General features: G+C 38.5%; 1 protein-coding gene across 1 annotated transcript in view; it reads left to right on the top strand.

Annotated features, from left to right (window-relative positions):
* The window catches only part of DNER (delta/notch like EGF repeat containing), a 363927-nt gene that overhangs the window by 305284 nt on the left and 34144 nt on the right, over nt 1-24499 (top strand). The window contains exon 10 of the mRNA XM_015111281.3: nt 8349-8462. Within this exon, the coding sequence (XP_014966767.3) occupies nt 8349-8462 (114 nt within the window). The remainder of the gene's footprint in view (nt 1-8348; nt 8463-24499) is intronic.

Below are 24499 nucleotides of genomic sequence, written 5' to 3'. Positions count from 1 at the left end.
GGCATTCACCACCATGCCTGGCTAATTTTGTGTTTTTAAGAGAGACAAGGTTTCTCCATGTTGGTCAGGCTGGTCTTGAACTCCTGACCTCAGGTGATTCACCCGCCTCGGCCTCTCAAAGTGCTGGGATTACAGGTGTGAGCCACCGCACCCAGCCTGGACCCTGTAAAAGGTCTCACCTGGTTAGGCCAGGCCCACCTGGGAGGAACTCAAAGTCAACTGATAGGGACCTTAATTGCATCTTCAAAACCTCTTAACTACCATTTGCTCTTGGTTGGAAGCTCACACTCAAGGGGACGGAATTACACAAGGGTGTAACTCACTAGGGGTCACCCTAGGCTGTGTCTACCACTCTTGCTCTTAAGGAAAAATTTCAATAAGCATAGTGGTTTCATATTATTTAAAACAAAGCCATGTGTTGAAGGGGGTGAGGATAGGAAACATTAAAAGGCATACAAGTGTGTTAAAGATTTCAATCCTGGCTGGGTGTGGTGGCTCGCACCTGTAATCCCAACACTTCAGGAAGCTAAGGTGGGCCGATCACCTGAGGTCAGGAGTTCGAGACCAGACAGTGAAACCTCGTCTGAACTAAAAATACAAAAATTAGCCAGGTGTGGTGGCAGGTGCCTGTGATCTCAGCTACTCGGGAGGCTGAGGCATGAGAATTGCTTGAACCTGGGAGGTGGAGGTTGCAGTGAGCCGAGATCACACCACTGCACTCCAACCTGGATGACAAATCCAATGGGCAGGTACAGTGTTTACTCAATTTTAGTATATTTATAAAGACATTTAGGTTTAGGTTTAAATAAGGCTGCCGAAAACAGGGAGGTAAACCCTAGCAATGTAGCAGTAAATGGTAGAACTTGTAAGCTAAGAGTGCTGGGGACATGGGGAGGGTAAGTAGAAGGAATTAAAGGAGAGACAGGAGGAGATAATCATGCTCTTCTACCCAGAGGAAGAGTGAGGGGAAGTGAGAGGCCACATGATCCTGTGATTTTCCCTCTGTGGGGTGATGGACATTCTCCCCGTTTTGGAAATATTTTTGCCAATATATATTTACATATAGCATGTGTAATATGTAAATATTACAGATGGATGCATTTCAATTCCTAGCTAGTACTTACCTGGAGTTAGAACTTGGATAGGTAGTATTTTAGGGATAAAGTTAAGCTTTAACTTTTTCCTTTACATATATACTTTTTAAGTGGTAATTTTTACTGCTTAATATTAATATTAATATTTTTTAAACTATATATAGTTTTTATATTTTTAGGAGGATATATGTAACTATATATAACACTATATATATAACACATACATACTCTTTCTCTATATATACGTATATACATATCCTCCTAAAAAGAATGAGTGCAATAGGGAGTCAGCCAAATATATAGCTGAGAACATTTTGAAAAAGGAAAAAAGGGCCGGGCGCGGTGGCTCAAGCCTGTAATCCCAGCACTTTGGGAGGCCGAGGCGGGTGGATCACAAGGTCAGGAGATCGAGACTATCCTGGCTAACATGGTGAAACCCCGTCTCTACTAAAAATACAAAAAACTAGCCGGGCGTGGTAGCGGGCGCCTGTAGTCCCAGCTACTTGGGAGGCTGAGGCGGGAGAATGGCGTGAACCCGGGGGGCGGAGCTTGCAGTGAGCCGAGATCGCGCCACTGCACTCCAGCCTGGGAGACACAGTGAGACTCGGTCTCAAAAAAAAAAAAAAAAAAAAAAGAAAAAGGAAAAAAGGCCAGGGGTGGTGGCTCACACCTGTAATCCTGGCACTTTGGGAGGCTAAGGCTGGCAGATAATGAGGTCAGGAGTTCGAGACCAGCCTGACTAATATGGTGAAACCCTGTCTCTACTAAAAATACAAAAATTAGCCAGGTGCTGTGGCACACGCCTGTAGTCCCAGCTACTCAGGAGGCTGAGGCAGGAGAATCACTTGAACCCAGGAGGCGGAGCTTGCAGTGAGCTGAGATCGTGCCATTGCACTCCAGCCTGGGCAACAGAGCAAGACTCCGTCAAAAAAAAAAAAAAAAAAAAAAAAAAAGATAAAGAAAAAGAAAAGCAATGAGGGGAACTTCTGCCAGATATTAAAAAACCCATTATAGGCCTGGCATGGTGGCTCACACCTGCAATCCCAGCATTTTGGGAGGCTGAGGCAGGCAGATCATGAGGTTAGGAGATCGAGACCATCCTGGGTTAGCTAACATGGTGAAACCCCATCTCTACTAAAAAAATACAAAACAAATTAGCCGGGCATGGTGGTGGGTGCCTGTAGTCCCAGCTACTCGGGAGGCTGAGGCAGGAGAATGGCATGAACCCGGGAGGCGGAGCTTGCAGTGAGCTGAGATCACGCCACTGCCCTCTAACCTGGGCGACAGAACGAGACTCCGTCTCAAAAATAAAAAACCAAAAAAAAAAAAAAAAAAACCAAAGCAAAAGAAACTGTTACAATGCTACCATTATTGTTACATTCATATATTACCCCTGCAAGAATGGACAGATAACCAAAACTGAAGAATGGCCCAGAAACCATTGTCAATAATAATAATGTATGACTCTTAAAGAGGAATTGTTAGGAATGAGAAGGGAATTCTTTTTAAATAAGTGCTTCTAGAAAAACTGGACTGCTAAAGAAAAAAAAAGTTCTTGCACTTCTAAGTAAATTCCGTATAAATAATAATTTTAAAAACCTCTTCTTTGACTTCTTTGTGTCCCCCTCTGCTTAAAGTCCCTTTCTTCCCTTTTGCTTTTTCAACCATGGCTCTTGGCCCTTGTCCATATCATTCCACTAGAAGAGGTTTCAGGACAATTCATGATGAAGTAATTGAAGTCATTTGGTGAAATCTATGAAGCCTCCCCTTCCACTTCTGACTCAGCCAGTGTTCCCGTCCCTTTACCCCACTGGGCCCTGAGGTCCCTCCTGCATGTCGCCTTGCTGTGTCTTCTGCAACTTCATTCCTGACCAGGTTCTCCTCTCTGCCTTCACTAAGTCTTGGTCTCCCAGACGCTGTGAATGACGTGGGTCTCCAGGCCCCTTTCTCTCTCCCTCCTCTTTGCTTTCATCCACTCCTATGACTGTATCCGCTGTCCGAAATGTTGACCCCCAAACAGATGTGGCTTCTTCCTCCTTTAACTCTCTCAGTATTTTCTTTATATTTTCCATGACAATTATGTTTAGCCTTGTATTAAATTCTTTTTGCTTTCAGACTTTCTTCTTCCCTACACTACCTCATAAGCTCTGGAAAGACAGTGACTACATAGCTTCTTTTTCATTTTAAATTCTCTACAGCTCTTCCTGTGGTGGCTTGCACAGAACAAATGCTTGATGGCTACCTTTACTTGAGTTAGAACTACTGTTTAACCCATGAATTAAGTGAAGGAAACCAACTTAAACATTTTCATGGAATGTAAGTCTCCACTGTAGATCACGGAATTGTTAGAAAGCAAAATTCATGGAGGGCTTCTGAGTAACCCATCTTCAGACAATCCAAAACACTGCTGCGTCCTTCCAAAGTAGTTCAAGGCTGGTTTATGATGGAACTTCTAAGACTTTGTTTAGTGTTCATACCTCATATTGTCAAAAGGTCAAGGAACAGCCCCATAGTGATTGATTTTTACTTCTAGAAGATCCAATGAAATGATCAACAATATATGTATTTGAAATTTTTGGCGATAACGTTTAGAAAAAAACTTTGATATTTCATTATGAAAATAACATAACAATAACAAATATTTAGAAGAAAAGAGAAAATTCATAATTACTCATGTTTTTACAACATAACATGAGCCATAACAATCTGTGTTGCTTCCATTCTGTTTTTAGTATCCATGTTTTTACTGTTAAATAATTGAGTATACCTACAATTTTATATTGTTCTGCTCACTCATAATAGGGTATTATGCTTGATTTATATATTGCTAGGAAGTCTTACTAGTTTTATTTTAAGTGGCTTTGTAATGTTCCCATGAGGGAATACTTATCCATTGCCTTGTTGTTGCATCTGATGTGGGGCTATTACAAATATTTCTGGAATTAACATCTTTATATTTTCATGCTTTCTGGATTTCTTTCAAGGGGTAGAGTCTCAGAAATGAGATCACTGGATTATAGATTTAATTACATTGTACATTGTACCTACTTTTCTTTTTTTTTGGCAATGGTGTCTTGCTCTGTCACCTAGGCTGCAGTGCAGTGGCACTGTCGTGGCTCACTGCGACCTCTGTCTCCTGGGTTCAAGCAACTCTCCTGTCTCAGCCTCCTGAGTATCTGGCATTACAGGTGTGTGCCACCATGCCTGGCTATTTTTTGCATTTTTAGTAGAGATGGGGTTTCACCATGTTGGTCAGGCTGGTCTTGAACTCCTGACCTCAAGTGATCTGCCCGCGTTGGCCTCCCAAAGTGCTGGGATTACTGGCATGAGCTACTGTGCCTGGCCTGTACCTACTTATTTATTTTTAAAGGCTACAGAAATTTTAATGGAAAGGACGAGAACTCCTTCTTTGTTGGATAAAGTTATTTCCTTTGCTAGATTCTATTTAGCCAGGGAACAAGAATTTCTGGTTGTTTTGTGCACCTAGCCCTTTCAAGTACTGTGATAAATATAAAAAGGATAAGTCACAGTTTCTTCCTTCGTTGGGCTATTATTCAACCAGATGAGCAGACTGAGTGACACACAGGAATAATAAGGCTAAGGTTGAGATGTCAATTGTAATTTCTGAGATGGTTTAGAAAATGTTGAGATCTGTAAAGATTGAAATACTGGAAAAAGTTTTCATAGGGGAACCAAGTTTGGATGAAATGAGACGATGTCTTAAAGTAAATATTAAGTGTAATAACACTTCTTTACTGGCTTAGTTTCCTGGAGATAAAATAATCATTTTCATTTTTCAAATATTAATTGTAACTAAATTTGTTACGATAACAAAGACTTATAATTGGTGTAGTGCTTTTTGAATTCTAGCTTATTTCAATTCTAAAATTAACTTCTGTAAAGAACCCTGTTGGAATCAAAGTCTTTTCAGAAACATTTCTTCTCCATCCCTTAATATGAAAAGTATGAATTTTTATTAGTTTTGACTGAATTATAGTTTATTTTTGCTTGAGACTAAACATCAGTTTTGTAATAGTGCGTGCTGCGTCCTCTGCCAATGGGTGATGCATGTGTCATTCCACAGACTTAGTTTGAAGTGTGGACCTGGTTTTCTCTGACAAAATAGGGTGTTTTTGAGGCAGATTTGGAGTTTGGAATCTCTCCTCTGGCAGCCTCACCTGTGTGTCAGCCAAAGTACACTGGCCGTTGCCCCTCTTGAAAGGATAGGATTCCGGTGCTAGGTCCATAATTTCTTCCACGCATTATGATACGGCCTCTGCTCTACAGGACTTGAGAGATTTGTGGGAGAATCAGTCAGGAGAGCAGATAAGTTATGATTTGGCACAGTGACCTCCGTGATCGTGACAGTCCTGGCATGCTCTCAAGGCACAATGGTGGAAGAATGTGGTCTGTGTTGAGAAAATCAAGGTTCAGCTTTGCAAAGAGAGGGCATTTGGATTGGGAATTGAGAGATTAGTTAAATATGCGGAGATCAGGTTGGGGGAAGGGTATGAAAGAAGGTGACTCCTCAGAGGAAACAGGATGCCCAAGACTGGATGTTTTCTGGGAATGGGAGTGGTGAGGAGGTCAGGAAGAGGGGGCCTAGGGACCTCCAGAGGAGAAGGGTTTGAGTGGAGACACCTTGGCACATCAGTAGTGTCCATGATTGTCAGTTCTCTGTGTTTAATGTTTCTAAAAAGACTTTTAGCTCAGAGTTGTTCAGCTCGAATGACAAGCTGAGCAATATGACAAATATATTTTATATAGGGATTAACAAGGTTTACGATAGAGAAATGTGAGTCACCAAAGTGCTCTCCAGGGACTTTTAACACCATCTTGCTCCTCCATAATCAGGTTTCTGTGAAGATTAGTTTTTGTCCAGTCTTGCTGCCAGGAAACTCTCAATAGACACTTAAGGGACCAAATGTCTTACCATTTGAAAAATAAAATTAAGAAGGGAAAAAAGTATTGCCTCCCCACCCTCCACAAAAGAGCTATCCATCCAAACAAAAACCCCAAACACCCAGAAGATTGAAATTGCTTATTATCAAGTCTATTTTGTTGAAGACTTTAAATAAAAGGTAAGATGCTTAAATATTTGGCCTAGAATTTGCTTTTCAGTCTTGTTTTTAAAATGTGGTAGTTTGTGTGCTAACATGTTAGTGATGTTAATGTATTACTAGAAACCCAGTGACAATCATTTGATTTCTTTGACTTCAGGTCTAATGGAAATGTTTTCTAGGCTTCAGGCACCTCTGAACATTGGTGGTGGGTGTATGTCCCACTACAACCAAAAGACTATTTTGACACTTGGCTCCCGTTGATCAGCCCAATGAGAACTTGTAAATATGTGAGTCTTTGTGTTGCAATAAACATTTTGAAGCAGAAAAGGCTCTTCTGCTTTTTATTCTTTCAATTGAGCCCAGTCTACTTGTGAATCAGTAGGAAAGTAAAAATAGAGACTCCTGGGAGAAGAGGCCATACACACCCAAATGAAGAAGAATGACTAGATTTATGCTAATCTCAACACTATTTTGATATTTTATGTTACCATGCAACCTGGGTTAGGGAAGAAGAAAGTTGAGGAGGCTCATTCAAGTCCCTGGAGACAGAGGAAACTAAGACATGGCTGCAGGAGGCAGCAGGCATGAGGCATGAGGCAGTGGGATCACAGGGGTGGTCTCAGAAAGGAAAGAAAGGCAAAGATCTGAAAGATGCTTCGGAAAAATACCAGGCAGAACACTGTTGATGGCTTGGCTAGAAGGAGCAAAGGATGAAAAAGAATTACAGGTCATTTATTCTAAAATTTGAGCTTTACCTGGCTCAAATAAGTCAAATAAGTCATTAGTGTGAATATAGACAGGAAGTTCCATTTCTATTTTCTCTTACTTCCTTTCCTCCTTCCTGAGCCCTACTTCTTAAGGCACTGAGAAAGAAATAAGGGAAAAGCCCAGCAAGGATGATTTCAGCGCCTGAAGGATGAGTCACTGGGTGTGGCAGTCCCTTGCACAACATGAGCTAAGTAATGAAGTGCAGAGAAAATTAAGTAAATACCATTCAGTTACTATTTGCTTTATGCATATTTTTCTTGAGGCTGTTGGGAAGTGTGAGCATATCATTATGTACATTCTTAGGCAAGACAGAATGTAATTTATCTTTCTCTCCAAGGGGTGGGGGATAGGGGAAGGGAGAGAGGGAGGAGGAGAGAGAGAGACACACACACTAATCTATTCATCCATCTTGGCATCCAGTGTAACACCAGCAGACATCCCACCTTTCAAATAGCATTAGATTTTTAAAGTTTTTAATAAAATTATAAAAGAATAGATATTTGTTAAAAAGGCGCCAATAATGTAGAAATACACAGATGTGAAAATCAAAGTAATCAAGTCTCCTAGAAGTAATCCAGTCCCACTTAAGGCATTTGCATACATACATGCACACACAGTCTTTTTAAAAAAAAAAACGTAAATGACGTTTTTTTACAGATTTTTTTTTTAAATGTCTCTTCTTTGTTAAAGGAGTGCTGAGCTCCATGGAGATTTATTTCCACAGTCAATTCAGGGTCACTCTCAACAGCCTACTTAGCAAACACAGACTCTGGGATGGGATTACGGGCAGGTTCAAATCTCAGCTCCTTTCCTACCAGGCTTGTGATCTTGCACTCTTTCCTCAGTTTCCTCATCTGTAAAATGGGGGAATAGGGATAATTGTCTCATCGTGTTGTTGTGAGGAATAAATTAGACATAAAGCATGCTGTGATGTCTTTGAGAATGAAGTCTAAGTATCACTCAGCTTCCCCTCTCCTCTGCAGTTCTTCAAAGTAGAACTGGGACTCACTTTAATATCTGATTCCAAATCTTCACTTTCAAGTTGCTAATATTATATTTTATCAAGGTCATCTAGATATTTTCTGTTTCTTTTGGAGACTTATAAACCATTTGCTATTGATTAATTTATCTTTCAGCCTTTTAACTTTCTGTTCCCCAGGCTTTGGGACACGTAGGCAGAGAAAGTACAGCTAAAAGACTATGGTGGGACTTATGGACAGTGATCGAATGTGTTACTTTCTCATAAGGCATCTTTTTACAACAATCTAAAGTCATGAGTGGGCACATGTGTATACACTCACCCACCACACCCACGCTGGGAATCTCCCTTGCTTTGTTCCAGAGTGTTCCGACTTTGCTTTCAGAGACCATGGGAGCTAGAGAGTCCTAGATGAGTCATCCTGTTTTGCTTGTTTCTCTGCAGGAACACACTGTGAATTGTACAAGGATCCCTGCGCTAACGTCAGCTGTCTGAACGGAGCCACCTGTGACAGTGATGGCCTGAATGGCACGTGCATCTGTGCACCCGGGTTTACAGGCAAGTGATTCCGTGGACTGAGTTTTCAAATTTACCACAAAGTGCCCGAGATTGCAGATGTTAAAAAAACCCAAATCCCATCATGAATAAAATATTGCAAAATATAAACACCATTACAAAATCTAAGGAGGCATGGCTCGGATGAAGATCTATTTTAAAACAACCCATTGTGTGAGCCTCATTAAATGTGGCTTTTCTGAGATGGTCGTTTGGCGTCTAGACTTACAAAGACTGTCATTACTGTGCATTTCCCAGGCTAGGACTATGAAACATGAGAAATGAGCCATTACATGAACACTTGAAAAAGGTGATGGGTTAATGAAAATCAGAAGATGGAAAGAAGGAAGGGGTGTGTCTTCAGTAGATGCTACTTTCAGCTGCCATATTTATTTTCATTGCAAGATATGAAAGTGTCAGGGGAAAGTGGGATGGGAGGTGAGATTGGCGGGGGCAGGACTGGCTTCTCCAGAAACATTGGTGGCCACTGAACACCGAGCAGGAGGAGCTACTTCTAGATTGGGGGTTCCAGCCTAACTTGGGGTCCTTCTTCAAAGTCACCCCCTCATGAGCTTTAAGGACTTTGTGAATCTCCAAAAACAGATGTGAAATGTGGTTTGTACGTGTATGTGCTGAGGGTAGTCTCTCAAATGTTCATCAGATTCTTTTGGAGACTTAGAAAACATTTGTTATTGATTAATTTATCTTTCAGGCTTTTAACTTTCTATTCCCCAGGCTTTGGGACACGTAGGCAGAGAAAGTACAGATAAAAGAAACTAAACCACTGGAGAGAAAATGTTCCATCTCCTGCTTTTCTAACAGAACCCAGGGATCTTGAAACGTAGAGAGTAAGACAAAGTCTATGTTTTTAGAGTTTTGCTCAACCAACAAAAGCCTAAGGGTCACTCTGGATTGCAAATTGGAAGAGGATGACATATCAAGTGCCCACAGAAGAAGGTGGGCTCTGAAGCCAAAGAAAAACATATGTTATCATTGGCTGGAGAGCATCTTGCTGTGTTCACCTCTCCCGTGCTAAGCCACTGTGGCCACCTCCCAAGCCCTGGAGAATTTCACAGAGCCTGGGTCCCTAAGCCATCCCAGGGGAGCCTCATTTGTGCTCTTGAGAAGGTGACAAAAGCCAAAGTGTAGGAATAGCAACTTCTGATTTTCCTTCTATTTATCAGTGTCACAGCCTGTGTTTTCCTTTTGGCTTTTCTTGGGACTGAGAAGTGGGCTCACTCCAAAAATGATTCACAGATGGCTTTGTTTTGCTTATAAACACACGCAGACATTTATACTCACCAGTGGAGGCAAAAATAATATTAGGGAACCATTCTGGGTTTTTTTTTCCCAGATATTCTTATCCCATGAGTAATAAAAAGCATAGAAGAAAAATTAGAAAAGATACGACTATGGAAAAAAAATCCCACCACTAAAAACTGCTCTGCTAAGAGATCACTGTTATTAAGATTTTGATACATTCTGATATCCAGAGACTTTCCTGAAGGTCTATGTGTGTGTAATATATAGCTATAGTGTATATGAATATATATTTGAATATAAAAGGAGTCATACTGTTCACACTATTTTATAATTTACTTTTCACTTAAAAATATATGTACATCATAAATGTGTTTTTACATCAAGGAATAGCTTCTGTTTTATTTTTACTGGCTGCCCTGTAGTCCATTATATGATATTATGATATTTTAAAAGTTCCATCCACAATTCAACTTTTGGGCAGTTGAGAACTTTTCCCCATTATAAACAATATTACAAGGAATCTTCTTGTATATACAACTTTGTGTATTTATCTTATTATTTTTAGTATAATTTTGCAGAAATAGAACCCCAGAGTCCGGGAGAATACGCACATATTTCGATACTACTTGCTAAGAGGAGACAAAAAACAAACATTGAACTGATATTTACTTCAAAAGTGCACAGGGGCATTTATTTCCTTGTCTTGACACAAATATGAAAATTGTCATTCTAATGGTCAAACACACCATTTTAGTGTTGCTTAAATTTGTAGATCTTAGACTTATAGTAAGGTTGAACACTATGTTTCTGGTTGTGTTTCTTCCTTTATGAACTCTCTATTCATATCCTTTGTCTGATTTTTTACAAGACCATTCCTGCTAATCTTTACTCTTCTTGATTTGAAATAGCCCTTTATTTTAAGTATATAACATTTTATCTGCCATAGGTTACACATACTTTTCCCCCGTCATTTGCCTTTTAAATGTGGACAAAGCATTTTGTTTTCCACATGTTATATTTTAGTTTTACTTAATTACATATTGAGGTCTTGGTTTCTTTTCTTGTTTCGTGCTAGAAAGATTCTATATATCAAGATTTTAGAAATATTCTCCTCCATTATGCTAATCATGTATGAATTAATTTTATGCATTTAAGTCTCTAATGTTTTTGAAATTTACTTCAGTATTTTATGAGAAAATGTCATGTTTTCTCCAGAATATTTAGCAAAACTCCAACTATCTACTCCACATATACTCTTGAATATCTCAAAGACACCCCAAACTCAGATCTTCTTCTCCTTTCCATCTTTAAATATCTGTAGCTCATCAAATGGCATTACCATCACTCCCACTCATTCTGGCCAGAAACTGGGTAACCATTTTGATACCTTCTGATATGGTTAACCTTTGTGTTTCCACCTAAATCTCATCTTGAATTATAATCCCCATAATCCCCACATGTCAAGGGAGAGACCAGGTGGAGGTAATTAGATCGTGGGGACAGTTTCCTTCATGCTGTTCTCATGATAGTGAGTGAGTTCTCATGAGATCTGATGGTTTTATAAGTAGCTGACATTTCCCCTGCTGGCTCACATTCTCTCTCATGCCGCCATGTGAAGAGGTGCCTTCTGCCATGATTGTAAGTTTTCTGAGGCCTCCCCAGCCACGCAGAACTGTGAGTCAATTAAATCTCTTTCCTTTCTAAATTACCCAGTCTTGGGTAGTATCCTTATAGCAGTGTGAGGACAGACTAATATACCTTCCTCCTTTTCCCTCTTACCTCCATCCAACTACCAAGGACTCCTAAAAACTTCTTAGATCTTTTCACTTCTTTGCAGAGTCAGCACCATGCTGCCTTCACCTCCAGCCTGGGCCAGTTCAAGCCCTTCTATCTGGTTGGTCTCTTCACACCTATTCCCCCTGACTCCTAGTCCATTTTTCATACTGTAGAGATCTTATGCATGATCATCTAATCTTATCACTCTTTACCTAAAATCACCTATTGGCATTTTATTGTCCTTAAGAAAAAGATCAAAGTCCTTAACATAATCTTTAAGACCTGAGGGGTCTGGCCCCATCCAGCCTTTCCAGCCTTGTCCTGGGCCCCTCTGCCTGCTGCATACCTGAACATACCATGTCAGGCTCTTCTCAGTAAGGTCCCTTTCCTCCATCTCTTGCCTCTCAGCCCCCCTCTGCTTATCCCTTTACCCTAACCCCACCATACCCATATATACCCCACCAGCAATCCTACCCCTAGGCATTTTTTCATGAGACCCACCCTGATCTCAGGGCGCAGTGGGTCTCACTGAAGTAGGTTTAAACATCACTCTAACTGGTTTTTGAAAACAAGTGGTCTATTCTATTCAGTCCTGGTAGTTTTTCAGCCTACAAAGGACCATAGAATAGTTCCTAAAGTCATTCAGGGGTTGTGCTGTTAATGTATTTAACAGAAAACTGGTCCCAGGAGATGCTCCATGGAAAAAAGTGTTCTGTGGCCAAGTAAATGTGGGACATGATACATCCCACGTGCAGATTCATAAAGGATGTCTGTGTGCTCAAGGTTCTCAGAGGTCTTACAGTAAAGAATCACATTTGCTTTTATCTTTCAAATCTATTTGATCATAAAACCACCTTTTTCCTTAAAGAGAACCTATTGTATCCTGAGAACTAGGTTCCAGGAGAGGCTGATAAAACATTAACTGCTTCCATACAAGGAGTATGGTGCGTCTGCTCTTGAGGTTGAGCTACCTTAGAATCAAATACTCTTTCATAGTATCTGAGGTTTAGCAGAAGTTACACTTGGCCAGCTACTGAGTGTTCAAAAACTCTCTGCCTGACTGAGTGGAGTGAATCGGGCAAATCATTGCTATACAATTAGATAATACAATGTCATATTTACATATTAAAGTGGCTTTCTTAGGCCATCAGATGAAGTCTAGGGTGTCGTATGTGGGGGACTCTGTCCTCTCTTGCTGAATTTAGGCTTCTGGTTGAAAATACGCTTCCTCCAGTCATCTGAACAGAGAGCCTCCCTGCTCTTCAAGCATTTCATTCCTTCTACACAGCTCTCTCCATAAGGCTCACTGTCCTGGCCTAGGTCCTGTCCACCCTTCAGTTACTGTCTTCCTTTGGGACCACTCTTGTCTCTGAAGCTTTGCAATTCTGCCCCCTTGGAATTATCTGGCTGAGGACCAGTGGATGGAAGGAAAGATCCCCTGATGCAACATGAATTCTCCAGGACCTGCTTTATTTTTTACCTGAAACCATAGACTGGACATGAGGTTACTGTACTTCAACAGGGAAGCCAAAGATTCTTCCAAGCCCATTGACATTGTCATTTGAACAGCTGGGACACAAGTGACCCATTCCTTTCTCACCAGAGCAGGAAATTCTTGTGCATTATTAAAGGTGGAATGATGTTACTGTATCTTTCTCTCTGTCTTTTAACTCAACTATTTTTTGATATTTGTCTTTCAGTTCACAGTAGAATATTACAATTTCTAGGTCATTTTTATGGTAAAATACCATCAGTGCTTTAATTTCATTGACATTTTCATTTCAATTTCTTTGATGCTCAGCATCTTTCATGTGGTTGCTTGCTCTTCATATGTCTTTACTTGTGAATTATCTTTTCAAATAATTTGCTCATTTAAAAAATTTTGGTTATTTGTCATACTATTGATTTCAAAGAGTTCTTTATATATGCTGGATACAAGTGCTTTGTCAGGTATACATTTTGCTCATCCATGTATTTTTTTAATGGTATCTTTTGGGGAGTAAAGTTTTCAATTTTGGTAATTGGTCTAATTTATCAATTTTTTTCTTTTATGGTTTGTGCTTTTCTGGTATTGTAAGAAATCTTTGTCTACTTCAATATGGTGAAATTTTATCCAATGTTTTCTTCTCAAATGTTTTTACAATAGGTCTACTTTTAAGTTTAGGTATAGAGTCTGTTTTGAGTTAATTTTTGTGTATGGTGTGACTTAAGGATGGAAAATATTTTTCCCATGTAAACATTCAGTTAGTCCAGCATCTTATTGGTAATACAATCTTCTTCCCATTGGATTTCATTGCCACATTTGTTAGAAAACAATTGATTATATACGGGTCTATTTTTCTCTGGATAGTTTTTCAAAATTTTAGTTTTGAGATTATTGAAGCTTTACCTGCAGTTGCAAGTAGTAAGAGAGAGAGATCCAGTGTAACCTTCACCCAGTTTTCTCCAATGATAACATATTGTAAAACTGCAGTACAATTTCATAACCAGGATACTAGTTATGAAAGGATACTGATGTGGATATAGTCAAGATACAGAGCATTTTCATCACCACAGGAACTCCTCATTTGCCCTTTTATAGCAATACCCTTTTCCCTTGTGCCACAACTGTCTTTAATTCCTGGAAACTACTAGTGTATTTTGCATTCTTGTAATTTTGTAATTTCAAGAATATTGCATAAATGGAATCATATAGTGTGTAGCCTTTTGAGATTGATTTTTTTTTTTCCCACTCAGCATGATTCTTTGGAGATGCATCCAGGTTATTTTGGGTCAATAGTTCTCTCTTTTTATTGCTGAGCGGTATTCCAAAGTATGGATGTCCCAGAGTTTGTTTAACCAGTCCCTTGTTGAAAAGAATCTGGATTGTTTTCAGTTTTGAGCTATTATAAAAAAGGTGGTGTAAACTGTCATATATAGGTTTATGTGTGAACATAAATTTTCATTTTTCTGGGACAATTGCCCAGAAATTCAATTGCTGGGTCATATGGTAGTTGCATGCTTAGTTTTATAAAAATAGCCAAAGTGTTTCCAGAGTGGCTTATGCATTTTATATTCCCACCAACAATGTCTGACTGATTCAGTTTCTCTACATCCTTGCCAGCATTTGGTGTTGTCACTATTTTTTATTTGGCCCATTCTGATAGGGGTAAAATGATGGCTTATTGGGGTTTCAGTTTGAATTTCCCTAATGATAAATGATGTCGAGCATCTTTTCATGTGCTTATTTGATATCTGCATATCCTCTGAAGAAATGTTTCTTTCTGTCTTTTGTCCATTTTCTAATCCTATCACATCACATCAAGGCTACATTACTGTCAATGAGATTTGTGATCATTGACGTTGATGTTGATCACTTAGCTGCGGTAGTGTTTGTCAAGTTTCTCTATCATAATGTTACTCTTTCTCCCCTTTTCCATACTTAACTATTTGGGAGGAAGTGACTTCCTTCCAAAGAAAGTGTTGTGTAGTCCACACTTATCAAGAGAGGAGTTATGCTCTCGCTCTTTGAGGGTAAAGTAGCTACATGAATTATTTGCAATTCTTCTGGATGAAAGATTTGTTTATTCTCCCCCATTTGTGTATTTATTTAGTCATTTATTTATGGGTTCAGGATATTTATTTTATACTTTAGGTTATAATCCAATACTTTTAAAATTTATTTTGTTGTTTAAAATGTTCCAGCTTTGGCCATTGGGAGTTCTTTCAGTTGGCTCCTGTACCTCTTTGACACATCCCCATTAATGTGGTTAATTTTTTGTTTTGTGGCTAATTTTTTGTTTTGCTTTTTAAAATATATATACCTTCTGGCACTGCAAGATGCTTCAGCCTCATCTTGTGTATTTCCTGCTCCAGTTCTACAGTCATTCATTTCTCTAAGGATCTCTGGTTTTATAATTGGAGAATAGTATTAAAACCAAGATTTGGGTACTAAGCTGTGCTTGTTTCTATTGGGATGTCATTGCTTTTAGGTCCTCTCAGCTGACAAAGCGAGGAAGTACATGTGTATACTAACCCATGGACATGTACTTATCCATAAATATTGCATGATGTAGTCATCTTTGTCTATATTAAGCTAAACATGAATTCACAGTGATGTCTCCAACTCTAGTTTATTACAGCATGAATGGTTCTAGCCTTCTCCCCTTGCTTATTTGTAAACCCTTCACATCAACCACCAAATACTGCCTTTCATCATCCATCATTTATTTACTTAATTGTTCAGTTTCAGTATCCAGGTATAGCAGTATCAGAATTGTTAACTTATAGCCTTGTAGGAAATAACCTTATGAACTAGAGTATTGTGTTTATGTACCACTTATTTTGCATTTAGTCTTATTGATGCTACCCATTTCCAAAGTCACTTAGGTCAGCTCCTCCCCGGGCCCCTTAGTGAGGTTGTTCCATACATTCGTAATATAGTTAGAATCTTTTCTCACAGTTTGCATTCTTTCCTGAGATCTTCCAACTAGAGGAGGCTCTTTTATTTACATTTGCTTATGTAAGTATAATTTTTCAAGCATCATTAGCTGAAAAGGCTATCTTTTCTTCTTTTCTTCATTGAATTGCTTTTGAACTTTCATCAAGAATCAGTTGGCCATATTATATAGGTCTATTTTGGGCTCTTCTTTTTCATTGATTGTAATAACAACTGTAGTTTCATAATAACTATTGAAATTGGGCAGAATAATTCCTATCACCTTATTTTTTTCCAAAATTGTTATAACTATTCTAGTTCCTTAGCCTTTTCATATAAATTTTACAATAATCTTGTCTATACCTACAAAAGATTTTGCTAAGGAATTACAATAAACCAGTATATCAATTTCATAAAACAATAAACCAGTATATCAATTACAGTATATCAATTACAATAAACCAGTATATCAATAAACCAGTATATCAATATCAGTGTGACTCTCCACTTATTTAGATATTCTTTGATTTCTTTCATCAACATTTTTTCCCTATAAAGTATCCAAGTATGTATGTATATATGCGTGCGTATGTGTGTGTGTGTGTGGTGTATTTTTAGTGATTGTAAATAGAATTGTTCATTGCTAGTATATAGAAATATAATTTACTTTTGTATGTTTAAATTGTATCCAGTGACCTTGCTGAACTTACTAGTTTTAGGAGATTTTTTTTTTTGTGGATTTCTTGGGATTTTCTAATAATTATGCCATCAGAAAAGAGTGACAGCTTTATTTCTTCCATTCTGATAGGTATACATTTTATTTTTTGTCTTGTCTCACTAGCCAGAACTTCTACCACGAGGTTCAGTAAGAACAGACATCTTTGCTTTGTTTTCAGCATTAGGGGAAAAGCATTCAGTCTTTCACCATTAATGATAATGTCAGCTGTAGTGTTTTTTAGATGCTCTTTATCAAATTGAGGCAGTTCCTCTCTATTCCTAGTTTGCTGATAACTTTAACCATAAATGGGTATTGAATTTTGTCAAATGCTTTTTCTGTATGGGTTGATATGATCATGTGATTTTTTTCTTCAGCTTGTTAATATACTTGGTTGATTTTCAAATATTGAATTAGTCTTGCATGCCTGGAATATACCACCTGGTCATAGTGTATAATTCATTTTATATAGTACTTTGCTGAATTCTATTTTGTAATATTTTCTAATATTTTGCTTCAGATTTTTTATGTCTATATTCATGAGAAACAAGTATTTGTTTTAAAAAAGAAAAAAAACTATTTTGTGTTTTGTGAGAAACAAGTATTTTCCATGAACATAGACACAAAATAATTTTCTTTCTTTTTTAAAAAAAATTATTATGTATTTGCCTAGTTTTGGTATTGACGTAAAACTAGCTTCTTGAAATAAGTTGGGAAGTGTTCTTTTGTATTCGATTTTCTGCAACCGATTGTATCAAATTGCTATTCATTCTTCTTTAAATAGTTAATAGAATTTACCAGTGAAAGTATCTGCACCTGAGATTTCTTTTTGGGGAGTTTTAAAGTTATATATTCAATTTTCTTAATAGTTATAAAAGTATTTAAATCATCTATTTTATATTTGATGAGTTGTGATTTTTTTCTGAGGAAGTAGTACATTTTTTTAAGTTGTTAAATTTACCTGTGGAGTTGTAATATAGTATTTCTATATTATCCTTTTGACATCTGCAGTCTTTAGTGATATTTTCTGCTGTATTTGTGATGTTGGTAATTTGTGTCTTTCTCTTTTTTCCTTTGTCAATCTTGCTAGAATTTTGTCAATTGTGTTAATCTTTTTAATAAATAGCTTTTTGTTGCATTCATTTTCTCTATTGTTTTTCTGTTTTCAATTTCATTGATTTCTTCTCTTATGTCTATTATTTTCTTCCTTCTTTTTGCTTTGGGCTTAATTTGCTTTTGTTCTTTCTTTTTAGGTTCTTTGAGTGAGATCTTAGAGTATTGATTTAGGCTTTTTCTCACAGCTAATGCATGCATTTTAGTGCTATAAATTTCCCCCTCAGCACTGCTTTGGCTGTATCCCACAAAGTTTATGTTGTATTTTCATTTTCAGTCAATTTAATTTTTATTTTTAATGTCCCTTTAGATTTCCTCTTTGATCCATAGATTAATTATAAGCACATTGTTTATTTTTCAAGTGTTTTGAGGTTTTCCTCTTACTTTTTAGCAGAGATATCTAGTTTGATTTAATTATGGTAAGAGAACACTCTACGATTTCAACTCTCCGAAATTTGTTGAGGTTGTTTCATAGCCCAGAATATGGTTTATATTGGCATATGTTTTGTGGGTACTTGAAAAGATTGTGCATTCTGTTATAGTTGGGTGATTGAGGTGCTTTGGAGGGTGGAAGTCCATGCTCTCCACTTGGCCTTTGGTGGCATGGGTGAGGGGACTTCCAGTTTTTTGTTTTTTGTTTTTTTGTAGTGTTTGGCTGGAGCGGAACAGTTATTATCTATAATTTTTTTGTCTTGCTAGGCTGCCCCTATATTGATTCTTTGGTTACAGAGAACAGGCTTTTGTGGGAGTTTTGTTTTTTGCATCTTTTGACATTTCCCGGTTGTTGCCTTCTCCAGCACCTAATCTGGAATATATGAGGCCAAAAGAAAACTCAGAGAGCTCACAATTGTGTTGTTCCTTGGGTCCTGAGATTACTAGCCGGTCTGTCTCTTTCTCTCAACTTCTTGGAATTTTCTTATGTTTATTTTGTGTACAATGTCTAGGGTTTTTACTTGTCCTTGGTGGGAGGGATAGGGAAAATGTATCTGGTTCATCTTTCCAAAACCAGAACTCTCACTCTGGCTGTTTTTAGGAGTTTTCATTACTAAGTTTTAGCAAGTTGATTGTGATGTGCCTGTTTGTTCCACAGTGGACAGGTCTATGCAAACCCACCCCCAAAGTCTGAGGAAGCTAATAATCCTACCTACAAAATGGCACAATTCCTTCACACTAGACCTTCTGATTTCAGTGGTTACTTGGTTTTGCCCTTGCCTCACATTGACTACCCTCTTGGTATCCAGAGTCTCAGAGGTACTTTTTGTTGCCCTGACATAATTTTCCCCTTTGAGGCTAGTGACCTATGCTCAGACAGACCCACATCTGAGCTTGGTTCAGCCTCAAGGCCCAACCATCACTCTCTTTTACTTTTATTTTAGCTATTATAGATAACCATTACCAAGAGGTTTAATATTTCACTTTTTCCTTGTTAGTCTGCATTTTCTTACGCATCCAGTAAACCACCTTCCCCAGAGTTAAATTCCTAAGTTCTATTGGTAACTTTTACCTTTATCAACTGAGTACAGCACACCTGGGCTCCATACCGTAGGTGGTGACCACGTGACCACCGTGGAATCAAAAATTTCTCATTCCCCACCCTTTTGTTCTTTCTGTTTCTGTCCACTTAATTTTACCTATGTCATTTTTTTCCCTTCACTTTGAAACAAACTTTAAATAACCTCTAAACTAATGATACTACTTTTCCATATTAACTAGTATTTTAAATCTTTAACTCTTAAGTTACTGAAAGAAATCTTGAAACTAGTTTTATTTACCAAAGATTACTAAAATCATGTAAAACTAAAAGACATTTGAGTTGGTTTCTATCTTCTTGATAAAATATTTGTCTGAAGCACTTACTTTAAGCCCATTAATTAGAGCTCTTTTATATATTTTGGTAGGGATATATCACATATACATGGCACATTTAAAATATAGACATACAGACACACAGAAGCAGATCTTATAGATTTATAAGATTTTTCTTTTGCCAGTTTTCAGTTTCTGTCCCCTGTTTAGAGGGTTAATCATTTCCAAAGACATGACTCTTAGGTGAAACAAGGTAGGAAATTTACATCTCAAAGACAGGGAACTTAGACTGCCATTGTTATCTGAAAACAAGATTGCCAGGAAAACTGTTTTCTTTTTCACTTAGTTTGTTTCTTATCTAGATTATTGGCTTTAGGGTAGAACCTGTTTTTTGTTTTTGTTTTTTTTTTTTGAGACAGAGTCTTGCTCTGTCACCTAGGCTGGAGTGCAATGGCACCATCTCTGCTCACTGCAGACTCCGCCTCTCGGGTTCAAGTGATTCTCCTCCCTCAGCCTCCCAAGTAACTGGGATTACAGGTGTGCCACCACGCAGCTAATTTTTTGTAGTTTTAGTAGAGATGTGGTTTTACTATGTTGGCCAGGCTGGTCTCGAACTCCGTACCTCAGGTGATCCGCCCGCCTCAACTTCCCAAAGTGCTGGGATTACAGGTGTGAGCCACTGCACCAGGCCCAGGGTGGAGCCCTTTAAAGCATGCAGTTTGTAGGGCTGAACACTTGAGCAGGTACAGCAAAAAGGCAGAATGTTTAGATCCCTCAAAACCAAGGATCCCATTTTACACTGAATCCTGGGTCCCCCAAAAGAGGGAAACACCACAGGACTGGATAGTGCAATGCTTCCACGGTGCACCTCACTGCAAGAACATTCCGCCGAGGCTGATGGGCAACCCAAGGCTGATCAGCCCACTCTGCGATCAGCCCATCCCCCAAAGGGTGTCTTATCCCACAGTACGGCATTTTTCTGTAGCCTTTAGGTACTCAAACCACAGTTTTCTTATGTAAATTCCCAAAGAAATGAGTATCCCCCTGTAGTAATAATCATTTTCTGCCAAGTGCCGTCAACCACCTCTAAGACTGTATCTCTTACCTGTGACTGCCAGTTATTACACACAGCAAGGGCAAGTCCTCTCATGGTACAAAGTAAACTCTGGGACTCCTAAAAGCCAAACAGGTTAGGTAACACAATACAAAAGGGAGCCATGTTTTAGACCCAGGAGGAATCTGTCTGCTTATAACTCTTGCGGTTCCATAAAGAAAAATAGAGGTACCTCTCGCGAAGAGGAGTATTTTCTGTCTCCAAGGGATCCCAGACTGTCAGAAGTTCCTTTTTGTAGGTTCCTCATGTGGCATCGAGGGTAGCAAGAGGAGGGAGGGAGAGACAGATGTAAATGGAGAAAACAGAATTCATTTGACTGAGAAGTTTTACAGAGAGAGAATAGAGACCTTAAAACAATAAAGCTGTACTTTTGACAATAGAGCTCTTTAGAAACTCTTTTCTAATTTTAACTCCCCCTCAAGCCGTTTTACTTTGCTTTTGCTGCTAGATGGGCTCCTGTCCTCAATGGCCACAGAAGTGGCCATGTTAGAGCAGTGGCTGCTCGCCATCCTTCCTTACTGCAGTGCGACAGATGGCTCTCACTTAAAAGTCACTCTAAACACACCAGCATTTTGGGGTATCCCTGTACCCACACACAAGCATCTAAAAGGTGAGCCACACCACTCCACATAGAAGTGGCTGCCACCTGGGATTACCCACACAGATGCTTCATTCCCTTTGCCCATTTCTTGGTCTCTCAGCTCCTGCAGTCCTCTGCAAACCTGCCCCCAAAGTCTGAGGAAGCAGAGAGGCTAAAGAAAGATCTCGGCTGACATATTCAGTTTATCAGAAAGAAATGTTTCATAGGGACTTATGAAGAGAAGCCTGTCTGTGTCTTGGGTAGTGGGGAAACAAGATAGTGGATCCGCACACCCACACCATTACCCTGTGGACCCAGGGCTTGTGATCCACAGAGGAGAGGTAGTTCAGAAGGGATGTGCAGGACAATCAAAGTACAATAACATCAAAGTTGTTTTGACCAAAGGGCAGGATTTATGGTAAGTATCTTTTCTTGTACAAGGAACAGTACATACACTGGAATCCTTACAGATGTTCCTGGAACTGAGGTTAATCAGAAGCCAACATGGTGGATCAGCATCCAAGATGCAGTTGCTTTGACTTCTGCACTGTGATATGTGTGTGTGTGTGATTTTCTTGTGTTTATCCTGCTTGGAGTTTGTTGCACATTTTGAATCTGTGGTTACAGTGTTCATCAAACTTGGAAATGTTTAGCTATTAATTTATTAAATATTATTTTTGGCTTCATATCCTTTCTCTGGGATTCTGAGTACATCTATCTTAGACTGCTTAAAGTTGTCCAGTGGGCCAGAGTCTCTGCTTAGTTTTTTTAAAAGTCTTTTTTCTTTCTGAGTTTCAGTTTGTCAAGCTTCTATTGCTCTGTTTTCAACTTTACTAATATTTTTTTCGACAGTGTCTAATCTACTATTTTTTATTTTTATTTTTATTTTTTTTTTAAGACGGAGTCTCACTCTGTCACCCAGGTTGGAGTACAGTGGTGTGATCTCGGCTCACTGCAACCTCTGCATCCCTGGTTCAAGATTCTCTTGCCTCAGCCTGCTGAGTAGTTGGGATTACAGGCATGTGCCATCACACCCAGCTAATTTTTGTTTTTTTAGTAGAGATGGGGTTTTGCCATGTTGCCCAGGCTGGTCTCAAACTCCTGACCTCAGGTTATCAGCCTGCCTCGGACTCCCAGAGTGCCAGGATTACAGGTGTGAGCCACTAATCTACTATTAAAATCACTGAGTTCTAAAAACAATTTCAGATATTGTATTTTTCTTATCTAATAGTTCCATTGGGCTTGTTTTTTATTTTCCATGTTTCTGTTCATTGTTTTTTGTATTTTATTTCACATTTTGAACAAATTTGTTGTCTGCTAGCTCTCATGTTATTTCTGAATCTGTGTCTTTTGACTGATTTTCATGCAGTTATGGGTCACATGATTCTACTTTGTTGCATGTCTATTAATTTTTGTTTGAATGATGGTCATTGTGGATTCAGTTCTTGAGTGACTGGATTTTATTGTCTTTTTTTAAAAAAAGTAATGGACTTTTTTTGTGTGTGTCAGGTAAGGAACTTGCTGACCTAATTAATCCTTTCAAGGTTTGTTGTACATTTTGGGGAGGTGAATGTAGAGTAGGCTTACTCTAGGGATAGTTGTGCCCCATTACTAAGATGTGATCTTTTGTGGCTTCACTGAATGTACTGGGTAATCGATGAAATAGTTCCACCCTGGCTGTGCAAATCTGAATATCTCTGAGTCCTCTGTGAGTTTGGGAACCGTTCATCTGTCATTTTGTTTGCCAAGCTTCAAGTTACACACACACATGTCCTCAGCAACAGCCCAAGGGATGCAGCAGATTTCCGGTGCTCATTTTCTGAGTGGTTCTATCTTGTGTTGTGGTCTTTCCTACAAATTACAGCTACCTTGGCCTCCATGCACTCTGATATTTGTCTCCTCAAGCCAGTGAAACCACTGTGTTCTAAATTAATTCCAGGAAGAAAGCCAGAATGATTGTGGTGCTCAGCTGTTTTATTTCCCTTCTTGCAGCAATCACCGTCATGGACTTCCTGTTGTCCAATGTCCTCATAGTTTTTTTTTTTTTTTTTTTTTTCATATATTTCATCTAGTTGTCTAGTTGTTTATGGTGGGAAGGCAAGACAGGTTCCAGTTATTCCATCATGATAAAAAAATTCAAAATAATTTTTAAAACTCACTTTATCTTGAATAAAATCTTAGTGAAGTATATGAAAGAGTTATAGTCAAAGCACCCAGTCAGTGCCTGCCACATAGAAGGCGTATATTTAATACTAGATATTATGATTATGGTAATTGTCATCAATATCTTTTCATGGGGACTGTGTTAACCCAAGGATATGCTAACAGTGGTAACTTTGGATGGTTTTGTATTTTTGCATTTCCTAATTTACCCAAGGAAAGCAAGCAGAATCCATATGCTTGTAAATTTGTGTAAGTACTACCAAATGTGATACCCAGTGTACTTACATTTTGCCTCATAGAAGGTAACACATTGAAAAAAAAATTGACTGGGCACAGTAGCTCATGCCTGTATTCCTAGCACTTTGGGAGGCTGAGGTGGGTAGATCACCTGAGGTCAGGAGTTCAAGATCAGTCTGGGCAACAAGGCAAAACCCCGTCTCTACTAAAAATACAAAAAATTCACTGGGCATGGTGGCACATGCCTGTAATCCCAGCTACTGGGGAGGCTGAGGCAGGAGAATCGTTTGAACCTGGGAGGCAGAACTTTCTGTGAGCCAAGATTATGCCACTGTACTCAAGCCTGGGTGATAGAGTGAGATTTTGTCTCAAAAAAAAAAAAAAGAAAAGAAAAGAAAAAAGAAAAAATAATTATAAAAGACTTAAAGTTCAGACCTTGATTGCTAGCCTTAATCAAGTAGAAATTTCATTTTGTATTTTCTTAATAGATGTTATTAAGAACAAAAGTGACTTAAGAATAATTGTTTTTTCTAACTCAAATTTAAAAAGAGTAAGTGAGCCAACTGAAAAGTCAATTGGCTCAGGGCAGCAAAAGCTCAAAGATTTATTAGTTAACTATTAGTAAAGAAAGATAATACTGTATACTAAGAACTCTTATAATAAAATAAGTTAAAATGAATATTGATTGAGAATGGAATGTTGTGGTGTTGAAATGCATATACAAACATAATGCTGTTAATATGGGGAAACGCAAATGAAGCCAAACTTATTTTCTATAATTCATAGTGCATCTTCAAACACTTTGCATAAGACCAACAGTAAAAAGCATGATCATCGTAAGGCAGAGAACAACAGT

The sequence above is a fragment of the Macaca mulatta genome, chromosome 12 (genome assembly GCF_049350105.2).
Source record: "Macaca mulatta isolate MMU2019108-1 chromosome 12, T2T-MMU8v2.0, whole genome shotgun sequence".
In the NCBI taxonomy this organism is placed as follows: Eukaryota; Metazoa; Chordata; class Mammalia; order Primates; family Cercopithecidae; genus Macaca; species Macaca mulatta.
This window is presented reverse-complemented; position numbering and strand designations above follow the sequence as displayed.